At 33.6% G+C, this 27,864-nt stretch overlaps 2 protein-coding genes across 2 annotated transcripts in view; one reads left to right on the top strand and one right to left on the bottom strand.

Moving 5' to 3' along the window:
* Positions 1-22,324, bottom strand: part of LOC147065417 (acyl-CoA synthetase short-chain family member 3, mitochondrial) — a 57,283-nt gene extending 34,959 nt beyond the window's left edge. The window contains exons 1-2 of the mRNA XM_085957144.1: positions 21,803-22,324; positions 3,358-3,523 (exon numbers count right to left, since the gene is read on the bottom strand). Of these exons, the coding sequence (XP_085813270.1) occupies positions 3,358-3,523; positions 21,803-21,971 (335 nt within the window). The 5' untranslated portion in view covers positions 21,972-22,324. The remainder of the gene's footprint in view (positions 1-3,357; positions 3,524-21,802) is intronic.
* Positions 22,325-25,456: 3,132 nt separating this feature from the next.
* LOC147065416 (uncharacterized) lies at positions 25,457-26,311 on the top strand. Its single transcript, XM_085956978.1, has one exon. The coding sequence runs from the start codon at positions 25,457-25,459 to the stop codon at positions 26,309-26,311; it is 855 nt and encodes a 284-aa protein (XP_085813104.1).
* Positions 26,312-27,864: the final 1,553 nt, after the last annotated feature.

Genomic DNA, 27,864 nt, shown 5'->3' with positions numbered 1-27,864 from the left:
AACAAGAGTCGCATCTAAATAGTTTTGTAACATACGTACAACGTGCTTCGTGGTGAAATTCTCCACGAACAACGCGTCATTTTTTGATATCGATGCTATACGGCCATCTAGTACAAAACGATGAACTATGATACGGCGAACTGCATTGTAAGATTTACATGTAATCGTAGAAGGAAGGTGGCTGGTACATCATCGAACACTTATAGTTTGATTAAGGTTTATTTCTGCCAGCTATTCTTTTAATCTTAGATGACTAAACTAAGTAAAATTTGTTATATATATACCTTAGCAATAAACATGTTGAAAATAATAGATATTAAAAAGCTTCTGATTTCAATTAAATAAAAGCTCTTTTGATAAAATATTATACCTCGTAAGAATTTTAATTTATTTTTGCGTATAAGTACTAGACGTTTGTGAAAATTGCATTTGTGTGTGTGTGTGCACATACGACAGAAGTGAATCTTTTTGTTTAGTTCTCCATTCTCAAATTCATTAACTTTTGAAAGTTTTCTAATTATTGTTAAGAGGTACATTACCACGTTTTCTTTCGGCATATTATTTCGACCGTTGTACTGATGATTTCTCCATAATTATGGTGATATTTTCAACTCAAAATTATTCGAAAGTACTTTGTTTTTGCTTGTTTGAAAGTTCTTTATTTGTGCGTAAAAAATCACTTAGAAATCAAAAATAAACGGAGATACGCTTTATTGTTTTATACGTGATCTATTTATAAGCAGTACTATAAATAAAATATAATTGTAGGTACTGTTATTTATATTAACAAAGAGAAACTTTACTTTTATTTTAGATAAGTATCATCTACAAATATTTACGTTATATTCATATCTATTTTGAACTGAAAAATAATAACTGATGATGTTATGAATAAACACGTTGAAATCAAAGGTTGTTTAGATACGCTCATCCCATTTAATCTAAAATTAAACTCGTCAATAAAATTGTATATCAATGACATTTTTAGTAATCTTAAACTCATCTTGTATCTAGTTGTTGATAATTCTATTTTTTCAAATCAGGTAAGAAAAATGAATTTAAGTATATGTAGAAATATTCATTGAAAACGTACATTTTGTATTGCGTTTAGTATGAATTATGTATTATTTATGAATCGTGTCGAATTGAACGTCAAGTTTTCCGTGAAAATATGAATGTAAATTTGATTATAACTATAGAACGTTGTATTTCTGAGTAAGCTGCGTCATACGTCATAATATAACCTTTCATATTCTTTATACAACATAACATTGTGCGTTTGACAGGGTCGATAAGTGACCTATTCCAATTGTAGGGAAACATATTATTTTTTCTCGATAAACAGTGATACGTTACATTGCCAGATTAACTTAAAAATATTGAATTTCTCAGCTTTTAAACGGTGAGTCTGTTTTTAAGCTCAAGTTTCTCTGAAAGATTGCCTACGTTCTATAATGACAAATAGGTGGTGACCAATCACATAAGTACTCGGAGAGAATCGCTACATATCATTAAAAAGATATTAACGTTTTAAATCGTCCGTTATGACTTTATACAAGGGATAAAGTTTTCAACAACTTTCCTCTTTAAATTTATACTACCTACTAGTATTAATACTTTTCACAAAAATATTTTTTCAATTTAAAAAAGTACTTATAACAATTTTATTTTTATCGGAAAGGGTCAAGGGGAAATCATTATTTTTATTGATTGATGCTTTCTCGGAATTTCCGTCCGTAAATCCTTCCTATTTTCCCGTTTCCAATTTTCAAATTCCAATTTTATTTTCACCCCGTTTCCGATATAATAATAATAATACTTCTAGGTGAAATAACAATTTAACAACAAAATATAACTATACCAGAATATTCGTTTACAGTAAGCTAGAGAGATTTTCTTTGGTGTGTTAGATTTAAGAATCAAACCAGCAACAAGATTTCATATTATATTCCAATATATTTAGTTTAGTTAAATTAATATAATAACAGAATAACGAGCTTATTACTTTAAAGTGTGAACAGTGATATATAGGGCATAGGTTTTGAGGATGACAATAATTAATTAAAGTTTAGTCTCAACTCAATGTAACAAGTGTAATTTATATTATTTTGTATTTCTCTGCTAAATGTGACTTGTGTGACAGTTATCTTTTTGTCAAATTATCTATATCCATTTTATAACCTGAGGAGCAAATTCGAATTGGTCAGTTATGATGAAAATGTTTTCTTTTGTTTGCTTTTTTATAAAAACAGAAACGGATAAAAATATCTTCATTACCTAAATTTTAGCAGAGACCCAAAATTCTTAAATCAATAAACCCGTAACATTGACGGCATGAACATCTTAAATTGCATTTTCCCGGAAGTGTTCTACTTAGGGTTAAGATAGTTTGACTCTCAGATACAGATGAGAAAGTGCGAATGTCGGCAGTTAAGAATAGTAAAGTTTTCTCCTTTGAGAGAGTTTGGAATGAGTTAGCGTGGCAATGATTGCATTTTATATATTTCTCAAATGCCAACAATTAATTACACTCGCGGATGAATTCATAAACTTATTCAAAAAATATTACCTACTCACTACGATATTGCAGAAAAATAATAATCGTTAGAATACTATAACACGATAATATCGTGTATGGACCACTTTTCAGTATTGCCAACCTTTTCTGACCATGTCCGATCCTATTTAGATCATACGAGCCTCCACAGAGTAGAGGTTTGTATTAACAGATTTTGTTTTTACGAGAAATGGATGTCAGCTATCCAGGTCCATTCTCTGACTCATACAAAAAACAGTATGTTTACTTGCCAGACCCAGGATTCAAACCTGGGACCCACGACGTTATTGCCCGACGCTTAAGCCGCGCGGCCATCGTGGGTATTACTATAGTTATATTGGAATTCCTACTAAGTAGTACCTTTAATTTTGATTCCATGAAAAATGTAAATAGAAAGTTATCTTATAATATTACACCAAATAAGCCAACATTACTATTATTTAATACATTCAAGTTTAACGTAGAAAATTACTCTTTTAGAATTTTGAATAATTTGATAATACAGACAATTGAATAAATTATGCCATTGAATCATATTTTTATGCATTCCTGATTAATTCACAAACCACAAGCTAAATGATGAATTGGTAAAAAAATATCTGAATTATAAATATAAGCTCAATAATTGATATTTATTGAATTGATTGAATATTATTATTATACGTTGATACCAATTATTTGAGTTTCAGAAAATCTTCGCAAGATCTATGAATACATAGCGCTTTGTTCTATTATTCCTTTATATTTGTATGTATTTTTTTTATACAAATTTCATATGAATAAATAAAATAGGTACAAACCATTTTGTGAATGGTTCATTTGAGTTGTCTAATACTTTGTCCCAGGGCTTCGTCCAAGTAAGTGATTTTCCAACATCCGCCCAAAATCCTTCGGGGTCCTCCAACGATCTTTTGAACGCCGCTTCGTATCGAGGTGATGAATACGGATTCTTTTGAAGTATAAAATCTGAAATCACAAGCAAAATAACAAACATACAATTAGAGGATTTCTTCTAGAGGCTTAAGAATATATAATGCAAATGGATGACTAGGTACATTCATTATTATAAAATAACAATCATTGAGTAAAACGATGGACGGAATTACGTGACATAACGTTACATATTTGGTAAATTATAGACATTTAATTAAGCGGCGCGTTTATTTGACGCAACCGATTTGTCAGAAAATTTAAAAGGGTCATCGGATGAGTGAAAATCAGTCACAGTGTTGTGACGTCGCATGTCAGTAGGGAGGTCATGCATTACGTATAATCAAAAAAATAGCAGAGATATTACAAATATTACACACTTGTATGGGGTAGATTCCGTGATTGCGAGATGCTCTAACAATAACATAATTTTATATGTATGTAGGTATATGTTTTAAAAGGTTTTGATTAAATGTACATTTATTATTGTTCCTTTTTTTTCGTGTTTTCATTAAAATTCATTAAAATAATTTTCCTAATGATGGTAGATAATATAGTGATATATGCACTAATATAATATGTGGAGTTGTAAGAAAGAAGATTGTTTCAATTAAACCATGTTCATGTAATGTATACAAAATAAAAAATAGACTGTTATTTTTTATCGTAGGAGGCCTCAAAATAAATCAATCGGGTCTCTATGTCACTAAACGCTCCACTGGTTGTAATGAAATGTATAATTTTATTACTACATAGTCTGTAATATAAAATAAAAAAGTCGGTAAAATAACGAATAAATTATCTTTTATCTCGTCATAAAATTACTGAACATACAAAATATTTTAAAGTTCACAAAAAAAGTCCTCATTATATATTGTACGTATGTACATGTATCCTAAGTATACTACTCGACAGGTAATTTAAAACGCATAACAACTTCTGTGTTATACTAATAATATAACATTTTATAAAACTTTAGTTTAGCTTTTTATTCTAGAGTTATTTTGGGTTTAAATCAATAATTTAATGTCAAAACTATGATAATAAACGATTTCCTCATAATGTATTATTATATTGAGTTTACTTAGAGAAATTGACACAATGCTTTGCGCTACAGTAATTATTTTGTTGATTATATTAATATCTGCCAGAATTTATGGGATTCCTGGCATCAGGAAATATCTATCATTAGTAAAATATTCAAAAAGAAACCAACTTGGAGGATTCATAATTATCAAGTCTATACACGCTTTGACAACAATTATTATTAAAATTGTATTATGTAAGTATCATTATTTTTATATTAAATCTAGTATCTGTGTAATGTTAATTATGAAAATTTTAATTAAGATATTTGTTTAGTTTCAAAAATCTATTTAATAAATTTAACTTCTTCAATTATTACAAAAATGGATGTATTTTACCATGTTTTTCTTAGCTCGTATTCTTGTTTGTCCAGTGGTTGTTTGTCTAGTACAAATCCTGCAATCGATTTTTAACTAACTTCCCGACTAACTAGACATTTGAAACCTTTAGAATATATCAGAACACGATGCCAATGCATTCTTTTAATACTTTTAGCCAACTTTAAGTAGAATTGAATTCATTTTCAGTTAATTCTGTTTTGTATGAAAAGTTATTTCGGAAGAAATCTATAATCCAATCCACTATTATTGGTTGCTAAGGGGGTGGTCCTAGCAACTAAACTATTAATATATACGTGCGTTACTATGGAAATCAAAATGACATTTCAGTATTCTATATTGGTTTGTTTGTTGCAAAATAGCAAAAAAATGATTTGTTGACAATTGCCTTATTTGTCCTAAATTATTAATACATAGAATTGTCAAGTTTATATGATTCAACAGAAAATTTAAAAACGTGGTATATAAAAATTTCTTTTTATCTTGTAATTATTTACATCTCTTGATCAAAGCAGTACACTAATATACTATAAACAAATGTATTGGTTTTATTATTATACTTTCAAGAAAAACATGCACGTTCATACGTATTATTCAATATTTTATGATCTGTACTGTTTTCTTTAACAACTTACTTACTATCAAAATATTATACGCCATTACCAAAGCAGTTTTACAATATTTACACGCGTATAAATACTTATCTGCTACATGATATAAAATTTTACTACAATAACGTTTAGCGGTTACCCACTGCAAACAATCTACGTTTTCAAAAAATTCTCAGTTTTAACAGGCGGATAGTAATAAGCATGTATAATTTACAACGTTTTTATTAGCTCGTATTCTTGTTTGTCCGGTGGTTTTTGTCCAGTACAAATCTTCCAATCGATTTTTAACTAACTTCCCGACTAGCTAGATAATTAAAACTTTTAGAATTTATCAGAACACGATGCCAATACATTATTTTAATACTTTTAGCCATCTTTGGGCAGAATTGAATTCATTTTCAGTTAATTCTGTTTTGTATGGAAAGTTATTTCAGAAAAATCCGTAAAAAGTAAAAGACTTTTATTGGTTGCTAAGGGGTGGTCCTAGTAACTAAATTATTAATATATACGTGCGTTACTATGGAAATCAAAATGAAATGTCAAAATGACATTTCAGTATTCTATATTTGTTTGTTTGTTTGTTTTTTATTTACTTCATATCAAGTACAAGTTTGAGCATATTGAGCATAATAATTTAATAGAAAATTTAAAAACGTTGTATATAAAAAGTTCTTTTTATCTTGTAATTATTTTAATTACATTTAACATCCCATTGTATATCTTCAATATCACGGGTTTATAAAGAATACAATCTCTGGATGAGTTTCATTTATAATTTTCTACTTATTTCAACATTCAGAGAAATGAGCAAGAATGTTTTTCTTTTGGCAGACAGACTACAGAGGACTTGTACAATAGCTGAAGAAATTGCATATTGGTACCTAAGTAATTCATGGAAAATAGGACATTTTGCAAAGTGAGCTTACGGTGGGTCCAAATCATTTAAAAGTACATAGTATATGGAAAACAACGAGATCACGATCAAACCAGTCAAGAAAAGTCATTAGTAAGAATATTTAATGACTTCATTAAGCAAATAAAACTGTGCGAATTTATGTATATGCTGTCACGCTGCAGAAACATATATCTAATTGAATTATATGGTGAAATACTACAATACATAAGCTTAGTATCAAAAAAATATATATAATTAGCGATATCTTACAGGGCTTCAAACCGAGTTTCAAGTAAGATAAAGTCGTAACATATTTATGTTTAAGAAAAAATTACCGCCGACTAAAAACATTGTAAAATATTAAGTACATTTTTTTTAAACTTGTTTTTATTTGTTTAAATTCATACCGATGTTACTCACTAAATTGGAATATGCTGGAATTATTCATAATGATAAATATATAATAAATAATGATGATTTGGCAACTCTCGTGATGCAGTGCGCAAGGCGCTGGCTTTCCGTCACGGAGTTCTGAGTTCGATTCCCAGTAAGGTCAAAATATATTTACATAATCTGATATGTAAATTCCTCAAGCCTGGGTGTTTTACCATTATTATTGGGCTTCACGGCCTGTTGTGGTGTTTAATAAAGAAACAGAAAAAAAGGAGACACTCTAATCTGTATTATTTCAAGTTATATGGCGCGTAAAATACATAATTTATTATTAATTGTTTTGTATTATTAGTATTAATTTTCTTTAACATGGCAGTAATAGTTTTTGAACAGTCTTATCTATGCGAACGTTTGCTTGGCTACGTATAATACATTTTAATACACTACTACTTTTGTAAAAATGAAGGAAAAAAAGTAGAACAGATTGACACAAAAGAAAAAATAAGGAATTGTTCCATTTTCTGCTCTTTACATTGACCACAATTTGATCGTTTATTGACCAACACCGTCTAGGGGTCAAATTATTTCAATGCTAATTTTATTAAAATTACCTGTTTGTACAGTCAAGTATTACATCGTATTATAATTCAAAATCGGGAAATTGTTTCATTTTCTTCTTGTAGCAGTAAATTAAATTAAATTAAAATTGAAAAATAATTTCTACAGCTACGTACCATGAAATTCTAAAAGATTTTCTCCGTTCTTGGCCAAATTCAAAAATGGCTGTGTTTTAAATTTGAAAAAAGAACGTGAGAAAAAAAATTATAAATGACAGTAAAAGAGTACTACTTGTATATATTTTTTACGGTATGAGGTAATGAAAGGGTAATGATTTAGGATATGAATTGGATGATACAATATAATATACTTTCTGCCGACAAAGAAAAAGTAGTGACTCGACTAATTGGCGCACTGAAGCTAAATATGATAGAATATTTTTTAATTTTTTTGAATATTAAGTAGAGTTTAGTGAAAACTGGTGTAACGTAGTATTAGCATAATTAGTGTAATCTCACAAAAGGGTTTATAAGTTAGGTATTTAGGGTGGCGTTTATGATCCATTTCACCTACGGCACCAAATACCTGTTTACGTATGTACAATATAATGATGAATTTAATCGAAAGATTCAATGTTTCCTTTGCTATATTATCGTATAGATTTTTCCATGAGTTTTCTCGAATAACGTTAGGTTTATTATATAGTTTTGTTATTGTTTTACCTTTCTATCTGACATACCTTCCAGTGATTGAAGGCTTTTTTTTTAGATGTCAGTATTTGATATGATAGCTATTCCAGTGAAGTATTTGAATTTCAATGTATGAAGTTCAAACCTCAACCATACCGTTGATATTCTTTATTTATTTTTTTGGTGCTACAGCATGGTGAGATTTTGTCTCATTCACATGCGACTTTCACTGATTCCTACCCCTCGCTAGTCCTCTCCTGTTTTCATATATTCTCATCCTACTTTAATCCTCCCCCACAGTCACTCCGACTCATTATTGGTCTCCATACAGGTCACTTACGATGGGACACCCACCTAGTCAGGATATTTGATGCTCAATCATCAGGTATTGACCCGCCCATCACAATTTTTACACCTTACATAATTTATCAATGGTTTGTCGTTTCATTAGTATTTTTTACCTTCTGTTGAACCCATTTTTTAAAGTTGGTCCAAAGATTCTTTGCAATATTTTTCTTTCAATGACTACTAACTGAATATATTCTTTGGTCTAGGTTGGTACGATATTTCACAACCATAAGTTAGCACTGGAGCGATTATGTTTTTAAATATAAAGAGATTGCTGCTTCGCTCTAGTATTTTCAGCGGCTCTCGTAGTCTATCCAGTGCGTAAGGCACTGGCCTTTCTTCCGGGGGCTCCGGGCTCTACACCGGGTGAGTTCACCATATGGTTATGTGATTTTCTCAAAGTCTGGGTGTTTAATATTATTTCACTTCTATTACTAAATATAATACTGTTTCTCCACACTACTGTCATTAATTTATTTCATCGCCTGATCTAGTTTTAAAAATATTATATGTATATATCTATAGAATAGCAATAATTGCTTGCAGGCATGGATGCATTGCTTTATATTAATGCTAGCAGATATTCCCAGTATCGCCCGCGTCCTACATAATTGAATTAATAATTATTTTTACATCTTATAAGTATATCTACTATATAATTAATTCATCTTTGACAATCATTGATGAAATTATTGTGTTATATATCTTTATTTTTGTCTCAAACTTCTGGCATAATATTATAATAGGTATTCAAATTCTATTTTCTACTATCGATGATTTTGAAGAACGTCCTTCTTTGAAATAGTTGATACGGTATTGATTAACATTCAGAATATAGTATCTATCAATGAATAGATTTAAGTAGCAAACAGAATACAATATGTTGTATAAAATTAAAATATATAAGATGTATACAATGTAATATAACAGAATGTATTTAAATAGTATGAATTACCTCCAATTAAACGCTGAATCCATGGAAAAGATTAGTTAAATTACCTCACCTAATATATCACGTAGGTATTTCATCTAAGTGACTCGGCATACTCAATTAAAGAGGCATAATAATTAATATTATGTGTAGAAATTTTCCCACCATCAAATACTAGGAGGTATTACATGTTTGCTATCTACGTGTATCATTATGCAGGTAGATGATATTTAAGGGTGACGAATATCAAGTTTCTAAGCGAACAAACAAGATTACTTAAACAAGCAACGATATAGGGAATTATTACAAAAGTTTTTAGGCTACAACCTCGGTGTGTGTTTAAAATATGTACCCACATACGCATCCCACGTAGCTTATTATAGCTAGAGGGAATTCAAAGCATCCGAAGTGCCTTTATTAATTTATTTTTAAATTATACACTATAGCTCTTTTCTGCATATTGCGATTTAGTGATAAATTTCTCAATTAGGTGTTCCACAAATAAATCAACACAGTTTATTTACACTATACCTAGCATTATCAATGTGTGTACTATGATGAAGCGAAGCAGTATTCAATCTCATATAATCATGAGCGCCTTATTATAAAAACCTGCATAACTCCACGAACCATGCTGACAATAAGAAATGTTAAAAAAAAAAATGAATATATAAATAACAAAACAATTCCTGCCGGACTGTTAATGTGTAAGCTACATATATTTAGTGTTTAACATTTGTATTTGAATAGGGTTTGAAAGTCAATCATATGATTTTACGTTGTTATAAAATAATGTAGTATCCTATAATAATATACACTGACTTTTCATTTTATGGCCATATTTGGATGCAAAAATTCATATAGCAAGGTCACTATAATCATGAGCTAGAGTTTTATGATGAGCCTGGCGTCGTCAGATTTATCAAAACCCATTGTATGTGATGGAAACAAGCACCAACAAACTGGAGATGATCGACTGGAGAAGGATAACGGATTACTGGTTATATTGGAAGAGTCTGCTTAACCTAACCACGGTATCATTTTTTATCAAAACGTACTAAGTTTCGTCTAACTTTCTTCATCTTTTTTGATCGTTGCTTTTGAGATGTAGTATTAGAGGCGCACGTTTGAATTTGTGGATGATAAAAAGAACGTTCTACAAAAATTAAATTAAGATAAACGGTCGTCTCTCCGAAATATTTTTCTGGAAAATATGACAATTTGGAGAGGCTTATTGTCAGCAGAAACATTAAAAGTTGACGTGGAAATCTGAGGTCTCCTAATCGATGATCTAATGAGAACCCACTGCATTTTTTTTTTAATTATTTATTTATTTGAAAAAGACACGTTATTAATTCAAGACGTTCACAACATGACATTTAGAAATATATATATAAATTATATTCGATATCTTCAGCAAAAGATTGCTAGGGAGATAACTAGTGAAGATTTTGAGTCACGATCCACATCAGTGACGAACACGACATCAAAAACCTTTATTTAAATTCAATGATTACATTACGCTTACCCATGTGTATTGTCTGCATTGATTTAACTATAGGTATAATACTTATCAATACAATTTTACTTTTGATTGCCTGACTCAAAACATGTCCAACACGTTAGTTTTATTGATGGTGACCACATTTTTTAAACTTGTTTTTATGTGAAAAACTTTATTTTTTTTAAATATTCAAAAATGGGTACTTTTTAAAACCAGATAAATTTAATAGAAAAAAGGATACACATGTTTATTCCATATCTTGTACGCGATGTTATGACAATGATTTATCATAAACCATGAATGAAATAACAAGTACATGTAGGTATGCGATAATTAATAATTATACCTGTTTGACATACCTATGTATTGAATTTTAGTAGCAGTGAGAATCAAGGTTTCGAATTGAAAAAATACATTAGAGCTTCGAATTATGTATTAAAAAAGCTTTCTGTAATATTCGACAGAACTCATTAAACTACATTGTGATGAATTTGATCAATCACTCTACATTTTATAAAGTGTTTTTTTAACTGTAAGATTATTTTTATTAAAGAAAATTATTTGTCTTTAAACGTTTTTAGATATCTACTTATTAACTAAACTGTGTATAGGTATATTGTTTCAAATTGCAGTTTTCTTATTATGTTGCTAGAGGCATTACGTTCGCCATTGGTGGTCTATAGTGTTTTTTTGTAATAAAAACCCCGTTATAAACAAAAATTTATAATCATATACCCTATATTTGAACGACACAGAATATAGCTGCGACTTGCAGATGCCCTTGAGAACGACTAGGAGCTCAAACGTGCCCTGGCATTTGGGAAGACGAATGAGCTCGGTAAGATTGTAAAGTTTTTGAGAATTGGAGAGAGGGTCTGAAGAACGGATCCTCACTTAGTTAGGCCTACAAGAGGCGCTATGACAGCGGTCCGTAGTCAACGCCTCGGTAAAATTATTTAAAAACAAAATCAAATACATGTGTACACAATTGATAAATAAATTCATATGCCTATGCATGTGACTATTCACTTAAAACGATTTCCTTATTTTTAATTATTATCGTATATGTATGTAAAATCACGTTATTCTCATAAAATGGCATGTTTTTTTTAAATGTGGCCTTTAATATGCATTTTTCTTTTTAGTATAATTATTGAAGTACGCAGTATATTACGCTGTTCTTAAGATTTCTATTCTATATTTCTTGATTCCAAATCTCTGGATAGAATAATAGAATCCAGGGATTTTGGAATTACTTTTTACGTATTTTATTATATAAATGGCGTATTTTCATAAACTTAAACTAAAGTATTATAACTCTAAAAAGCAACGTTTTCTAAACAAAAGAGAAAATTCGGTTCTTATAACTTGGTGTGAATGGCAAAATATCGTCAAATTCGTAGATTTTTATTTCATACAATTGATCAAATAGTACCTATTGCGTTTTACCATTATATCGATATATTGAATAACGACGTATTTTCTTTTTCAGATTTTTTATATACAATCATGAAACTTCGTTTATTATAAACGTGATTTTTAAAAATTACAAACGTGTTTCGTTATAAAACGTAGGGAAACAAATATGCAAACAATAGTGTTTTTCACCAATCCCGTGGTTGAGATCGGAATTGACAACATCCCGAAATCGCGACATTGATAATTTTCTCCAGGATTTCTTATCCCTAGTTACCCATTGTAATAATATTTCAGCATACAACAGAGCAAACATATTGACGATAATGTATTATACTAACGCACGATAAGACAAAAGTATCATATAAAATTAAATAAAGTAATTTATGTTGTTTGAATTTTTTAATTTTGTTAAACGTGGTTTCCTTCCATCGCCAAATACGTGTTTACGCCCTTTTGAGCGTAAAAAGTTAGGCTTTTTTGCACTTATAATCAACGCATTTTCTCCAAAAAATATTAAAATATTCAAAACTTTTACCCTTTTCTCTCAATTATTTGATACAGCTACGTCGAATATTTGAACATATTCCCCGCAATCACATGTATGATCACGTGATATGATAATCATCACGTACTATGGATCTTCAGTAAAAGAGACGTCCAGAAACTTAAAAGCAGCATAGTGTGGTACAAAAAAGTGTATGCAGAGCATAACGCGAAGCGATAAAATAACAAATAATTAGGTAAGAAAACAAACAAAGGAAACGAAGAATTAGAGTTTGCTAAAAACCTGAGATATATGGAACAGAAATAATAGACAATCGCACGGACAAATCTTGTTATCCAATTAAACTTAAGAGGTAGAAAACATCGAAAAGGCAGACCTAGTGACATAATGGAGTGGAAGCAATTTTGAAATAGCCTTAATCTACCTGTGAATTGGATCTAGGGCTGATAATAGTAATGGCATTAATGGATTTTGTTCAGTATCTATTATTATTATATTTTATTTTATTTTTAAGAAAATTAAGCATATCCTCGAAATAATAATATCGTATCCAGGTAACTCATAAATAATAGGAACTGAAATACCTAACGGGTGTGGAGTAACAGACAACCGATCTCGAGTGTGGAATAATATGGGATAAACTTAAACACGTGTTAAGAATATGCTAGTCCTTCGTTCTGACAACTGTTCTCAGTTTATGTACTGACGGTCATTAAATATTGGCGTATTTGAAGGTTGCAACGCACACTATTGCACATCTACAATGTGTAGTTCATTTTCAAAGGACACTCACACATTCAAAACCCTGTTTCAAAATGTAGAGTATTGGTGTATAGCCTATCTGAATTCTATTTATTTATGTGTTTTGTGGTCGTATTTTTTTACGAGAAAGTCATCGCGTCAGATGTTTGAATATTACGACAGTTGACAGTACCTACTGTGCTTTTCTATTATATACGATGTAGAATAAAATTATAAAATAAATACGTATACTATATTATTATGCTCCCACATTTCTTTTGTGGAATGACGTAGGTCGTAGATTAAGCATTTTTTCTCGCTTTTAATTAACTGAAGGGTGATTTTAATTTATTTTTTTGATTACACTCGACAAATCCTGCCGGATATGAAGCGAGATTTTTTTTTATAAATTGGGTTTGCAAGAGAATACAAACAAAAATGTTTGTTGTTTCGCGCTAATTTTTAAATATAAATGGTTGACTATAATAATATTACACGTTTTTACAGGGGGGAAGTTTCTAGATGGATTGTAGGTCAAACTAAGAGAAAAATTGGATTTCAAAAACTGTGTAATGTTATGGAACATCAGAATGCTGAAACCTGAAGAGAACCGAAATATCAAGCAAGTGATATCTATTCTATATCTGATATCTATCTATTGACGTTCGATTTTTTTATTTAAAACTTAATAAAATGATCATAATATTAATTGAAAATATTTTAAACACACCACGTAATGGAAATAGTACATTACTATTTTTTTAATTATATATTATATATTTATTACTATTTAAATAATTCCATAGTCCTAGCGTTGATAGTATTACTGTATGCTCTACCAGCGGTGAAGAATCGATACTAAACATTTACATTATATATTTGTCTTTATCTATCTACCGCTCTATCTGTAACGCACGACAGAAAACATTTTCTGTAGAAGAAAGCGAGACATGGAGAAGACGTATTAATATGGGGTACGCTGAGAGAAAACATACACGTAAACATAAACGCATATTCTAAATTTGAAAAATAAATTGACATGAAAAAATGCAACCGTTTATTTTAATCAGGTCGTGAAATAATAGTTTGACAGCTGATGCTTACAGCGCAGTACTAGCATAATATAGAGTGTAAATTATAGTCAGAAAGTACTATGCGACATTATAATGAATTTATGATAGATTGAAGAAAATGTACAAAGAAGTAGTGTCGGATAGGAAATGAAATTTTGAAAATTATATATCTCTGAAAATGTAAATTTCTATAAGAATATGCTCTATTCAAATTGAAGAGATTGAAAATAATTTATGTTGCAAAAGATCCAAGAATATTGACAGGTGGTATTGCCATCTGATAATTTTTTCTAGTCATTTATGTTTACCTTATAAAAATAATTTTAATACAAAAAATTACTAAACCGTATACGATGTAATTGTGACAAATAGTATAAGTATAATATAATATATAAATATTATAGTATAAATCGATTATTACGCCATACTTACGTGAAATAATAAACATATTATGCACAACATTAAAAATAGTGACAACTAGTAGTATAACATAGTATAAAAATATTGGTATATAATCATAGGTATTAATACTTGTATTAAAAATCCTAATCATGAACTAAGGCATTTATTCCATATGTTATATTTTCTTTTTTCTTATCTCTATTCTAGATATCTCTACTTCTAAAAATGAAAGTAGAGCAAATGGTTTATTATGGATCCAATACAAAATCTATTGAAAGAGTTGATTGAAATATAGCGACGCATTGGAAATTGTGTCAAAAATATCTTCACATAAATTTTGTCATATAAATGGAAAAAATTAATAACCACCTATGTGTACACGTGTATTTTATCATTGTATATTTCTCAACTTCAAGGGTTCCGTCGTCGTGCCCGGCCCTCCGTCACTCTACAGCGGTGTTATAAAAGCGATCTACGCGCTGCAGGTCTGGAATGGTGGTAGGTCCAAGAGTTGGCGATGGATCGAGAAAAGTGGCGCGAACTTGTGCTTGCCCTCTGCCCCAATGCTGGGTCGTGACTGGGTGAAAGAGAAGAGATAGATATTTCTCAAAGAAGTCAGAAACATGCCAACTAAAACTTGTGATCCACGATACATCGATATAGTAGGAAATTTATTTCAGTTATTTACATGTAGACCTGCTGATCCGCCAAGATATGGCAACTAAATAAAGCTGCAGCTATCTCAAGGTGTCCACAAGATGTTGTTTGAAAAACATAAAGGCGTAATAATAAACAAAGGTTCTACACTCACAAATGCATTGTAAGATAAGAAAAGGCATCAGAAATAACAATATAATTAAACAGATACGAACCATTTGTGGAAGTAAACGATGTAGTCAGGTGGGTAAGAAAGAAAATAATATTATAAAACGTATATTATGTAGACAGCATAGAGGAGAGTAGGATGTACAGAAGATTCTTGGAATGTCGTCCTCTCAGCAGACCTTCCAAATAATTTAACAATAGCCGTGATTCAACTTCGCAAATATCGTAATACAACCGATCTGACTATCTGAGATGAACATACTTCTAGGATTACAATTCTAACTAGAGCAGCATGCGTAGAAAATTACAGACACCGTCCACATGTCCGTTAGTGCTTTACGCCATATTATAATGTCTTATAATAATTATAGTAATATATTATTCCGACTCTAATTATTTCATTCATTCCCTGTTGATATTGGAGATTTAACATAATATATTCACGATACGTATTGTTCAATTTCACCAAGAATACAAACTAAATGTATATATTATTGTCACACGATGATTTCACCCCCGTTACACATGCAGCGAATAAAGTCGCACGATTATTCTCTATATACACGTTGATGTACAATGGTCTTGGTGGTGGTTTAACAGTTTTTAATACAAATATCACAAAAAAAAAATAAGGAAACCTAATTTGTAATTATTGAAATCAATTATTTATCAGACTGATGATAAAAAATACATTTACGGTTGTTCCAGTAACTCCATTATTAATACGCTCGTAACCCTTGGGACTATAGGGGCATTTTGGGGGCTCAAAATTTTATTTATTTAAAAAAATATAAAAATAATACTTAACCTTCTTTCTTCATCTAAACATATTTCTCCAAAGATTTTTGCAGTTTTTTGGGTACATTTCCAAACAATAATTTTGATCGGCTCTTCATCTGCGTAAACATCGAGGGTTCACGCAAAAGATGGAGGTAGTCTACACCCTACACGATGATCAGAATAGGTGAATGACAATATACGTATCTCTAAGTCTATAGCTATGCAAACGGTCGGAGTACAGGAATTTCTGTTGAGGCATTTATATTTTAAGCACATAGAAAAATGGTTTGCGGGGGAAGTCTATATCTAAAAAATGATCGTAGTATTGATTTTAGCGTGGCAGGAGGAGGCGGGATAAATAAAATCTAGCTGTTGCCACTGAATCCCACATTTATCGCGGACCCCTGCATTTTCCCAGGTAAATTCTCCATATCCAAACACTCCGCACTTTTAGTCTAACGAGAAACATCTGGACTGCAACCTATAACTTACTATGAGTGCTCACCAACAAGTTGTTGTGAGCTGTCGCATCCACAAATAGTTATCGAATCCGCACAGCCTGACGGTGAAAATTATTAGGATCGTTAGTGTCCGTTTGTAATGTTTGTATCATCCGCACTGTCACAATCAGAATATTCCCTAGATGGTTGCGCCAATTAATGAGTGCCACGGGTCTTAGAGTAGCCATAGACGTATAATGCCGACCTGATTGGGCCCAACCCATTGAGAAGGCTGTTCGACAGCAAAATCATTTGGATTACAATCCATAGTCATGTAATATTTTCATTCCAGAGGGGTTCAGATCCGAAATCCCCTTCTTTGTGTGCACGCCTATTAGAGAGAAGTTACGTTCCAAAACAGTAATGCATAATTAGATGAAAGGACTTTTTGTAATTTTTGTTCGTAAATAATATAATACTCAAAGTAAGTGTAGCAACTCAGACTCGATTTAGAAGAAATTAACATAATATAAATTTTATACATAATATTCTTGTTATATACTCGGCATAATAATGCGCTATGTAAAAATTTGAAACTTTCGAAATTTATGTGTACAGACGCATGCTGGAAAGGCAAAGATACAAAGTGGTGTCGAGAATGAAAAAGGCTAAAGAAATTATCAGTGTAGTAAAAACTAAATTGTTGGTATGTATATTATATTCATGTGGCATCTAAAGATATAACAACTTCCGCATCGTAACAGAAGAAAAACGTCTTAGCTCAAGAATCTCTGGGTACTCCTCCCCATCTTAATGCAGCGAAAGATAAAGGAAAAAAAACAGCCAAAATCATCGTCGATATTCAATAAAGGATACGTCACAGAAAGACTAATTAATACGTTGCTTAGGGGCGATGGTGATGACTACTACTCATTTTCAATTTTAATAGATATAAATATGAGATTTTGATTGCATGTATCCATTAAAATAATAACATATAGTAGGGAAAGAATTTACATAAACATTGAGACAAAAAGTTGATTGCAGCTTTTTGAAACTGCACAGGGGCGGCACTTTACCTAGGGACTTTGCTGTGTTGACTTCTGGTGTAACCAAATTTATTTTGTGAACCACTTTTTAAAAAAAAAAATGTATTTCTTAATTTCGTGTTGATACTATATCATGTAAATTTCGATCCAATCAATAAGACAAATTCAAAGAATTAGTTTCAACATCAGATAATATTCGTTATATATAATATAAGGTTATCAAATAAGAGTAAATTATTCATAGTAACCCAAACAAAATCACAACAAGTCACAAGGCATGTCTTATTTGAAAAATCAAAATATCAATTTGTTTTTTAATGTATTTTATACTTGTATATTTGAGTAAATAGTTATATTATAGTGGAACAAGTGTGATTGCACAGGGTGAATTTGATTATTATTACGGTTTCTATTCCCGACTTTACTTACACCAAGCGCTTACATCGCTTTTTCTCGCTCGGCGCCGCCTCGACTATGACTATCAAAATTGTCGAACTTCTCGGTAATTAATTTTTTATTTAATAAAATAATAGTATATAAGTTATATACATACATAATATTAAAATGAATGTTGCAGTTTATTAAGTTAAGCAAATTTCAACATACCTCCTGAAATGTTCCCGGAACACATTACTCACGTAACAGGGGGCGTTACTGTACATATATGCATCATTAATAGAATAGCAACGCGTTCAGTAAAGGTTTTATAAGTATTAGATTTTTTATTCAGCAAAACTTATACTAACTGAACTCCTGACCCCTCCAATTAGTTCTCTAAACTTACATTGATATTGAAGTGTTTCGTATATTGTAATTGAGCTTTTTAAATCTCAGAGATGACAGTTTTATCAAAATGGTTGTCAATTGCATAATTGGAACACTTCAGATACATACATATTAGTGCGAAGAGGGAATGGGTGGTAATACTTCAGTCGCACAGCTGTTGGTTAATTTCTTCGTGACAACGTATGTCACGGATGGCTTAATTATTGACAAACCACGTTGACCGAAAATAAATGACTTACCTATGTATATAATATATAACCAAAATCAAAATATATTTAATTATTGAAACCTCCATTGTAACATATCGTTTACTTAATCTGCAAACGAGCTAACTGCACTTTTGACAAAAATTAAATTTTGATATAAAGCAGGTTTTCAATGCTCATACAAAATTTTAAACTCATAAACCTATAAATAAATTAATTATCATTCTCACACAAAACAGCCAACTACAGGTGCCAAATTTTCAATATCGTAAATGGAACAACTCCGCTGTTTATTTATTTTTCATAAATAAAATGGAAGCTAAGTGCAGCTTATTTGTAAAAAAAAAATTAGGCTATTTATATTTTTATTTATATTATATAAGCTAGAGTAAAGAGAGTTCGTTGTCAGTGTGTGTTTACCTTTGGTGAGTGTACACGGCGCCTGAAGATGCCGAAAGGCGAAACCCGGGTCGCAAAAAACGACTTAAATGGAATAGTACAGAGCTTGAATCCATTAAAATTTAAATTCAAATTCCATCAAGTACCTTCAGTCGATAGTATTAATATTAATTACTTCAATTCAAGAAAACAACTTTTCGGAAAAGTAAATTATTTATCAGCAGAGGTCGCTATGAAAGTATCAAAAATTACGTAAGCGGTTTTAATGTACTTGAATGAAATATTATTAAGAAGATTTTTTAAATTACGCACATTTAAAAAAATGAGCTTTTATCAAAAGGCATTAAACGAAAATCTCAATACTGGATTTAAGAAATACCTACGTATTTTGTAGTTGGTATTATGAAATTGACCATTTTAAAATAATCAACTTTTTTACGTTGGCAGTGAAATATTTCTGAGTATATGAATTAAACAATAGAGCATATATTTGATTTAATTAGAACGGAAATGAAAGAAGTAAATTAATGTTAATTTAATTCTTCTTTTGAAATGCTTTCATGCAAACCCGTGGAAAATAATGAACTTTAAAACCGTCAATGAAGGATTATGAAAATATTATCTTTAAAAGTACTTATGCAATTATTACCAGTGATAATTATTAAAACTAACCGTTGAACCGCTTAATCTTTTAAAATATATATACGGGTTTATTTAAAAACCACAATTATTATTAGTGCATGTGTCAGCATGGCGTGGGTGGATTCTAGCAACTCTTACATGGATCGCCACCACATCTTTATCTGCTCCTTAGTGAAACATTATCAATGAAAATATTTTTATGCGGTCCAGTCGAAATGTTGCAGCAATCATCAATCAGAAGTTCAACCAGATTAAAAATAATCGGCTCACCACAATTGACCAAAACCAAATGATAATGTTAATTCGAAAAAATAAAACAAAGAATACCTACTGCAATTTGCTACATCATTAAAAATCGAAATATTATTTGATAATGATAGTAATTGATATGTTATTATAAAGAGATACGATTATAATATTAATATTATCATAACTTCAAATACATAATTTCAATAAATTTTTAGACATTATTTAATTATTATTAAGTAATTGTATTCATTTCGGAATTTTATATTACAACACAGGTTTCAAAAAAAAAACACAATATTTATTGGTTTTGTGTAACCTATTTATTTATAGTTTAAAGAACAACCCACTTTAACCATGATATATTTAATAATAAAAAATACTGTAACAAGACCGAGATGTTCTGCGTAATATCAAAAACCAGAAAACTACAGTACCTCTGTCACATTATGAGAGGACAAAAGTACAACATGCCCCAAAGATCAATGGTAAATGTAGCAGAGAACGACGCCGCATTTTGTGGGTTAAGAATATCTGTGATTGGTACGAGTGCAGCAAACTGTTCCATGTACCAAAGATCACATTGTTATGACTAACCTTCGTTAGGGGATGGTATGGTAGAAAACGAAGCAACATAATCAGTATTATTAACTCATTCGCTGCTGAGTAGATAATGATTTTTTAATTAGCACCTTTAAAATGCACGTCAATTACATCGATCGGCCGCCTGGCCATTACGCGCCGGTGCGTCTTCCGCGTCCAAAGTATTAAACAACGATCCCCATGAAAAATGTCTAACCGATCTAACTGGTCCGAATTATTTCATAACAAAATGTACATACACAAAAAAATTATTTTGTCACTATATAAATAATTTAATAATGCACATACAATAATCATAACAATATTGATAAATAATGTATCCAATATAGTTTTATATTATTTTTAAGCCTCTTTCTCTGAGTATAGTACCTACTCCGACGTAAATATGATCTACAAATGTAAAATGAATTAACGACTGGTAAATAACATATTAAGATTGCTACTAAAAGAAATTAAGGAACGTTATGGTGAAAATGAGATTTCTAATGCCAATTTCAGCGGCATAAATGTATCTAAGCAATCAATAGTTATTCCGTGTCGAAGTAGTTTGCGAAAAATATACAACGAAACCATTAAAATTCTTTCTAAAAATTTCTTTTCTGTAAAAACTTGCCAGCATAGTTGATATATTTTGTTATTTTTATAAAAACTTTGCCATAGAAACCAAATCTTTTCAATAAATTCAACAAATTGCTTGATTCATGGTGCTATAATTTCATATATCACTAATTTGTATTCTCCATAAAAATGTATATTTCAAACGACACTTGTTTTACTCTCATAGTTAACTCTATCAATATATCAATCAATCAATAATGTTGGTCATAATTGATTTATAAAACATACCTCCAGGATCTTCGAATTTCGTTTTGTGCACCTTCGAATTGTTGATTTGTTTCTCAAATAAACCAACATTGTCTTTCTTCTTCTTCTCCGTATATTCACCACCGTTCACTGTAGTTGCAAGCACACTATCTTCCATTGTGGAAACGTCAACTTTCATCGAAGCTAGCATTTTCAAATTGGTACAAATAACACGACAACCGAAAACCGAATCAGAAGAAAACTAATATCGATTAGTATTTAGACCATTACTGTTATGAAAAAATAAATATGTTGCTAAAAAACTGTAGGTAAAATTAGTAAAAAAAATAATTTAAGAATACTCTGTTTTATTTTTTGTGACAAAGATCCAACGATAAATTAATTCGAATCTGGTGAATTTTTTGATCGTTCTAATTTTAAAATTTGATCTGTCAAGTTAGTTCAACATGTTCGAATCACTCGCAGCATCTCTAATCGACGTGTTCGTAATTATTGTAATAATTTTTCTTTAATTGTATTTTGACGTTTTGTTTGAATGCTTGCGCCGCGCTGTAGTTATTAGTACTGATATATTAAAATTTAATTGGGAACGAAGAAATGTCGTTTGACGATGTTCGGCGTCGGCATTGATTATTCATGAGATAGACCAGCACCGATTTCCGGTCACGGGATGGTATATTGTTTCTATCGTAATGTTAAATATTAGACGCGGAATTTTCACAGCAAAGCAACTAGAGCAACGCACATTTTTTTCAATGTGGGAATTATTTTACTAGTGTCCTTGGAAAAATTCGCCGATGGGTCAAAATAATATCTGACACGGTGGATTTTGATTTTAAAACTCATGTTAAATTCCTACAATACATCATTCAACTCGATACTAATGAGGTATTTCACACACAATTAATTATTTTCAGCATTAATTCTTGATGTAACGACCAGGGCTTCGAATCGTTATTTTTTCCGTATTGGTTTTCGTTCCGGTTTAGCCACCTAATAGTAATGCAACAGAAGTACTTCTTAAATATCCGTTAATATTGGAGACTGGCTTTTGTGGTTTAAATCAAGATACCAATAATTATGGGTATTACCTTGATTCCTAGCCAGCATCAGAATCTCTCCAAATTTCAATTTTAACCTATTTTCACGAGCTAATAATTTAATAAACTATTTTTTATTTAACCAATAATTCACAACATTTATAAATGTTACATCTCGTGAATTATTCCTTGAATCAAAATATAATTTAGTTAAAGTTTTATTAGTAAATACTTATTCCATGATTATGATAATACACCCAATACCGGTTTCATATAATAATTGTGGAATAAGTACAAATAAAACTAAACATTTTAAGTTTTTATTATTAAAAAATATTAAATTACAAGACATTTTATGTAATTCGATATTTTTACTTATCATGCAGCAACCACTCTTGATTCACTGTCGGATAAATCCTTTTCCTTGTTATCTATACTCTTGTTCCTTGATCTAACATTGCCTCATACTTCAGTTAAACTTAATTTACAAATGGATAGCAGTACCTACAAATTATCGTACGGTATCTCTTACTCATAGATCTTTAATCTGGTATCCCCAAGTACACAACTTGAGGCTATTTCTGTTTACATCTTTTTTTATAAATGACAATGGTTATAAAATATCCATAATAATATTATTGTTTGCTGGTGACTTTAAACTCTTTTTGAAAGTGGTCACTTTGGATGATTAACGTCAACTAATTAACTAATAAATTAAATCAGGCACTGACGTTCCGTGGGGGTAGGCAGATTGAGCGTCGCTTGGGGGTGGCAGTTACTCGAAGGGCGGCAAATCGAGGAGAATCATTAGGTATAACTATATAGAAATACATACCTAAACTTAGTAATGGCGGAAATACCTATCTTTCCATTAAACAATTCAGCCCATTGGTTGGAAACAAAATGTATTAATTAACATGAAGGTTTAACATGACTTTTTATTTTTTTGTCGAGTTCGCGATGTCTAGTTTACTTCCGTTGTCCTTGGACGTCACGTCCTTGATGACCAGCAATGACACTTGTAGATTTGCGAATTATATTTGAACTATAGGTAGGCACAACCCCACCTAATTAATTTATACGGTACTGTTCGGTTATACGGAATACAGCGGAAAACGCATTTTGAAAATAGCCCATAAACTGGATTATTTGTTAGTTTGGGTTATTTTAGGTTAGGTTAGGTTGGGTTAGGTTAGGTTAGGTTAGGTTAGGTTCCTTCCTGTGTCTGTCACCTTGTCGTGGTAGGAGGGCTTACGCTGCCATGGTAGCAAACTAAGAACAGACAACGTCTTTAATCCAAGATAAAGTGGGAGGAATCGTGCTGATGGATGAGTGGCCTGTAGACGTCAACCAACGGGTTGTAAACGATCCCTCAGGGGAACCTGCCACTCCCCCTGAGTATTATGGCTTGTCCGGCCACGCGGGGCTCTGGTCGGATGGACTTCCTTTCCCTAGCTACTCGTGGGACACATTATGGAGAACATCACAACAAAAAAAGGAAAAAATGATTTGTGGGAGACCGTGAGCATGCTTGAGGAGCAAGTAGAGGCTCTGATGAAACTAATAAAGACGAATGTCCACATCCCCATTAAGGAAGGGATCCAGGGACTCACCGATACGGTCCGCCTATTGGTTGAGTTCAAAAAAACCGGCGACAAAGCGGAGGCAACTGAAAGGAGGCAGAATAAATGCACCCAAACCGGAACGGCTCCAAAGAGCTCAAAGAAGGAAGAGTGGCACGAAATTGTTGCCAAGAAGAAAAAGAAGAAGAAGATTGAGGCGCCAAATGAGATACCTAAAGACAGGAGCAACAAGAGTGCTGCCCTAAACGCTCCGAAGCTGCCCAGCCACACAAAACCTCGACCCCACCCTGGACCCCGAAATGAGGCTATAGAGATCAAGAACGAGGGGAAAGCTTCGTATGCGGAGACTTTGCGTCGCATCCAAAGCGAAGTCGTGCTTCCAAACGTCGAAGTCTCTGCCATCCGGAAGACCAAAGCTGGAGACCTGCTCCTTCAAATGAAACGCGGGACGCAGCAGACGGAGGAGCTGGTCAGCTCCATCATTAAGGTGCTGGGAGACGGTGCTAAAGTGCGAAAGCTGACCCCTAGCATCGTTGTAGAAATCCGTGATATTGATGGCGCAACAGATCCAAAGGAAGTCATGGCTGCGCTGGAGACCGCATCTCCAAGGCTTGCGGATGCGTCCCAAATCATATCACTGAAGCCTGCCTTCAGTGGAACCCAGCTGGCAATTGTGAAGCTACCGAGAGATGCATCCACAGGGATCCTCAAGGCAGGAAAAATCCGCATAGGATGGGTTAACTGCAGAGTCAGACCTCGAGCTCATTTACCAAGGTGCTACAGGTGCCATGGACTCGGGCACATTGCAAATGATTGCAAAAGTCCAGAAGACAGAAGCAAAGAGTGCAACCGTTGCGGGCAGGAAGGCCACAAAGCTGCCTCCTGCCAAAACAGTGCGCATTGCAGGACTTGCGCTAGCCTCAAAAAGAGCCATGAGCACCAAACCGGGAGCCGAAAATGCGTGGCATTTGTAACTGCTCTGAAGATGAAGACGACACAAAAATGATCCGCTTCCTCCAGATTAACCTGAATGGATGCCAGGCTGCCCTCTGATGGCCCAAGTAGCAGAAGAGCGACGAGCGGATCTCGTGATTATCTCCGAGCAGTACCGCAACGCTCTTAACCGGTGGTACTCAGGAGGCGCAGGCTCGAGGTCTGCTTTTTACGCACCGTCTGCCCAACTGCGCGTAACTGCCTTCGGTACTGACAGTGGAGGCATCTGGACATGGGTGAAACTTCAGGCCCTCAGAATATACAGCTGCTACTTCTCCCCCAACTCTTATATTGTAGAGTTCACCAGCGATCTCAATCGTCTTGAAGATGATGTGAAAACATCATCCCTACCTGTGATTCTCGCTGGAGATTTCAACGCGAAAGCTCCAGAATGGGGTTCTCCTAAAACAGATAGAAGAGGAGTCTTGCTCTCTGAGATGGCGTCTCATCTGCATCTACATGTAGAAAATGTAGGAAGCAGCCTCACCTTTGTTCGGGGTGCCAGTGGCTCAGTCATCGATGTCACGTTCGCAGACGAAGCAGTCGTGGGAGGAATCAGAAACTGGCAGGTCCTCGAGACATACTCCCACAGTGACCACCGCTACATCAGCTTCAAAGTGGGGGCACACGCCACCAGACCCCAGCCGTATCCAACCAACTCTGGCTGGGGGGTCCGAAAGCTCAACTTGTCAGCTCTTGATGAGGCCGTTGCTGAGGGAAGGAAAGCAGTGATGGACACAATTGATGGTGGTGCTGGAACTGAGGATGCTGTTCGCTCCCTAAACAGACTCTTGAAACAAAACTGCGATGCCTCAATGGTAAGACGAAGCCAAAAAAACCAGCGAAGGCCAGTCTACTGGTGGACCGACACTATTGCTGACCTCCGTCGCGAGTGCCTTTACTCTAGACGCTGAGCACAGCGAAAGCCCGGAAACAACGACTACCAACAAATGCATCAGGACAAAAGGAAAGCGCTTCGGAACGCCATCAAAGAAAGCAAGGCAAGATGTTGGGCTGAGCTCTGCACCTCGGTCAACGAAGATCCCTGGGGAATGCCATACAAAATTGTGAGGAAGAAGCTCCGGACGGCAGTTGCGGATCCCTACCTGGAGATTCCAGCTAATCTGGAGTCAGTTATAAATGGCCTGTTCCCACACCACCCTGTAAGAGAGCAAGTCCACTTGCAGACGACGATGGACGAAACCGTCTCACCATTCTCCGAGGCAGAACTGCTAGCAGCAGCTGAGCGCATCAAGACCACAAAAGCGCCAGGACCAGACTGTGTCCTAAATGCGGTCATTAAAAGGATTGCACAGACCGATCCTGCACTGCTGCTGGCAGTTTTTAACACGTGCTTGCTCGAGGGAACCTTTGTTTCACCCTGGAAGAGGCAAAAACTTGTTCTTATACCGAAAAACAAAGCGACGCCCAGCGGCCCTTCTTCGTATAGGCCACTTTGTATGCTGGATGGAGCCGGAAAGCTTCTCGAAAGATTGATCCTGCAGCGCCTCCAGAATTCACTGGAAAATGACGAGAAAGGGCTATCGAACAGCCAGTATGGTTTCCGGCCTGGGCGTTCCACCATCGATGCGATAGCGCAAGTCGTCTCAACGATTCGTCTTGCCTGGCAGGGAAGCGTGAAGGCGAGCAAGCACGTTCTGTTGGTCACGCTCGACGTCAAAAACGCCTTTAACACGGCGAACTGGGAAAAAACCCTCAGGTCCCTAGTTGAAATTGACGTCCCAGCAAACCTCATAAGAATAATTGAGAGCTACTTCTCCGAGAGAGTTCTTGAATATGAATGCAGTGGCAAGAAGTGCCAGCGAAGTGTGTCAGCGGGTGTTCCGCAGGGCTCAGTTCTTGGGCCAGCCCTGTGGAATGCAATGTACGATGGCCTGCTGAAGGTGAACATGCCCGAAGAAGCGCGCCTGGTGGCCTTCGCTGATGATGTGGCAATCCTCGTCACAGCCAAGAGGACAGAATCCCTACGTCTCGCTGGAGAAGAAGCCATCAGGCGGGTTAAGAGGTGGCTGGACAGCAACAGGTTGCAGCTCGCAGTCCACAAAACGGAAGCCGTTTTCTTCACCAGGCGAAGGAAACTGTTGCCACCCAAACTTGAAGTCGACAACTTCGTGGTGCCGTTTTCCAGGTCACTGCGGTACCTCGGAGTGCAGATCGACGACAAGTTGCGGTTCACCGAGCACGTTGAAAAGGCGGCCTCAAAAGCGACCGCCATAGCAGAAGACCTTGCCAGTCTGATGCCCAACACCGGTGGACCAAAACATAAAAGACGGAAACTCTACTCCGAGGTGGTCCACTCTGTCCTACTGTACGGCGCCCCAATATGGGCCGACGCCACCAAAAAAGAACGGACAAAACTCACCCTGGCAAGGGTGCAAAGACGAAGCGCACTGAGAGTCGCCTCAGCATACCGCACGGTCTCGGGAGATGCCATACTGGTGCTGAC

The sequence above is a fragment of the Rhyacophila brunnea genome, unplaced genomic scaffold, assembly GCF_057557595.1.
Source record: "Rhyacophila brunnea isolate RB1 unplaced genomic scaffold, BYU_Rbru_1.0 scaffold_6, whole genome shotgun sequence".
NCBI classification, from domain to species: domain Eukaryota; kingdom Metazoa; phylum Arthropoda; class Insecta; order Trichoptera; family Rhyacophilidae; genus Rhyacophila; species Rhyacophila brunnea.
Note: the sequence above shows the minus strand (reverse complement) of the source record. Positions and strands in the feature narration are given on the sequence as shown.

Excerpts from the sequence above, each read along its gene's own strand:
- LOC147065416 (XM_085956978.1), top strand. The coding sequence starts at position 25,457 with ATGGCCCAAGTAGCAGAAGAGCGACGAGCGGATCTCGTGATTATCTCC.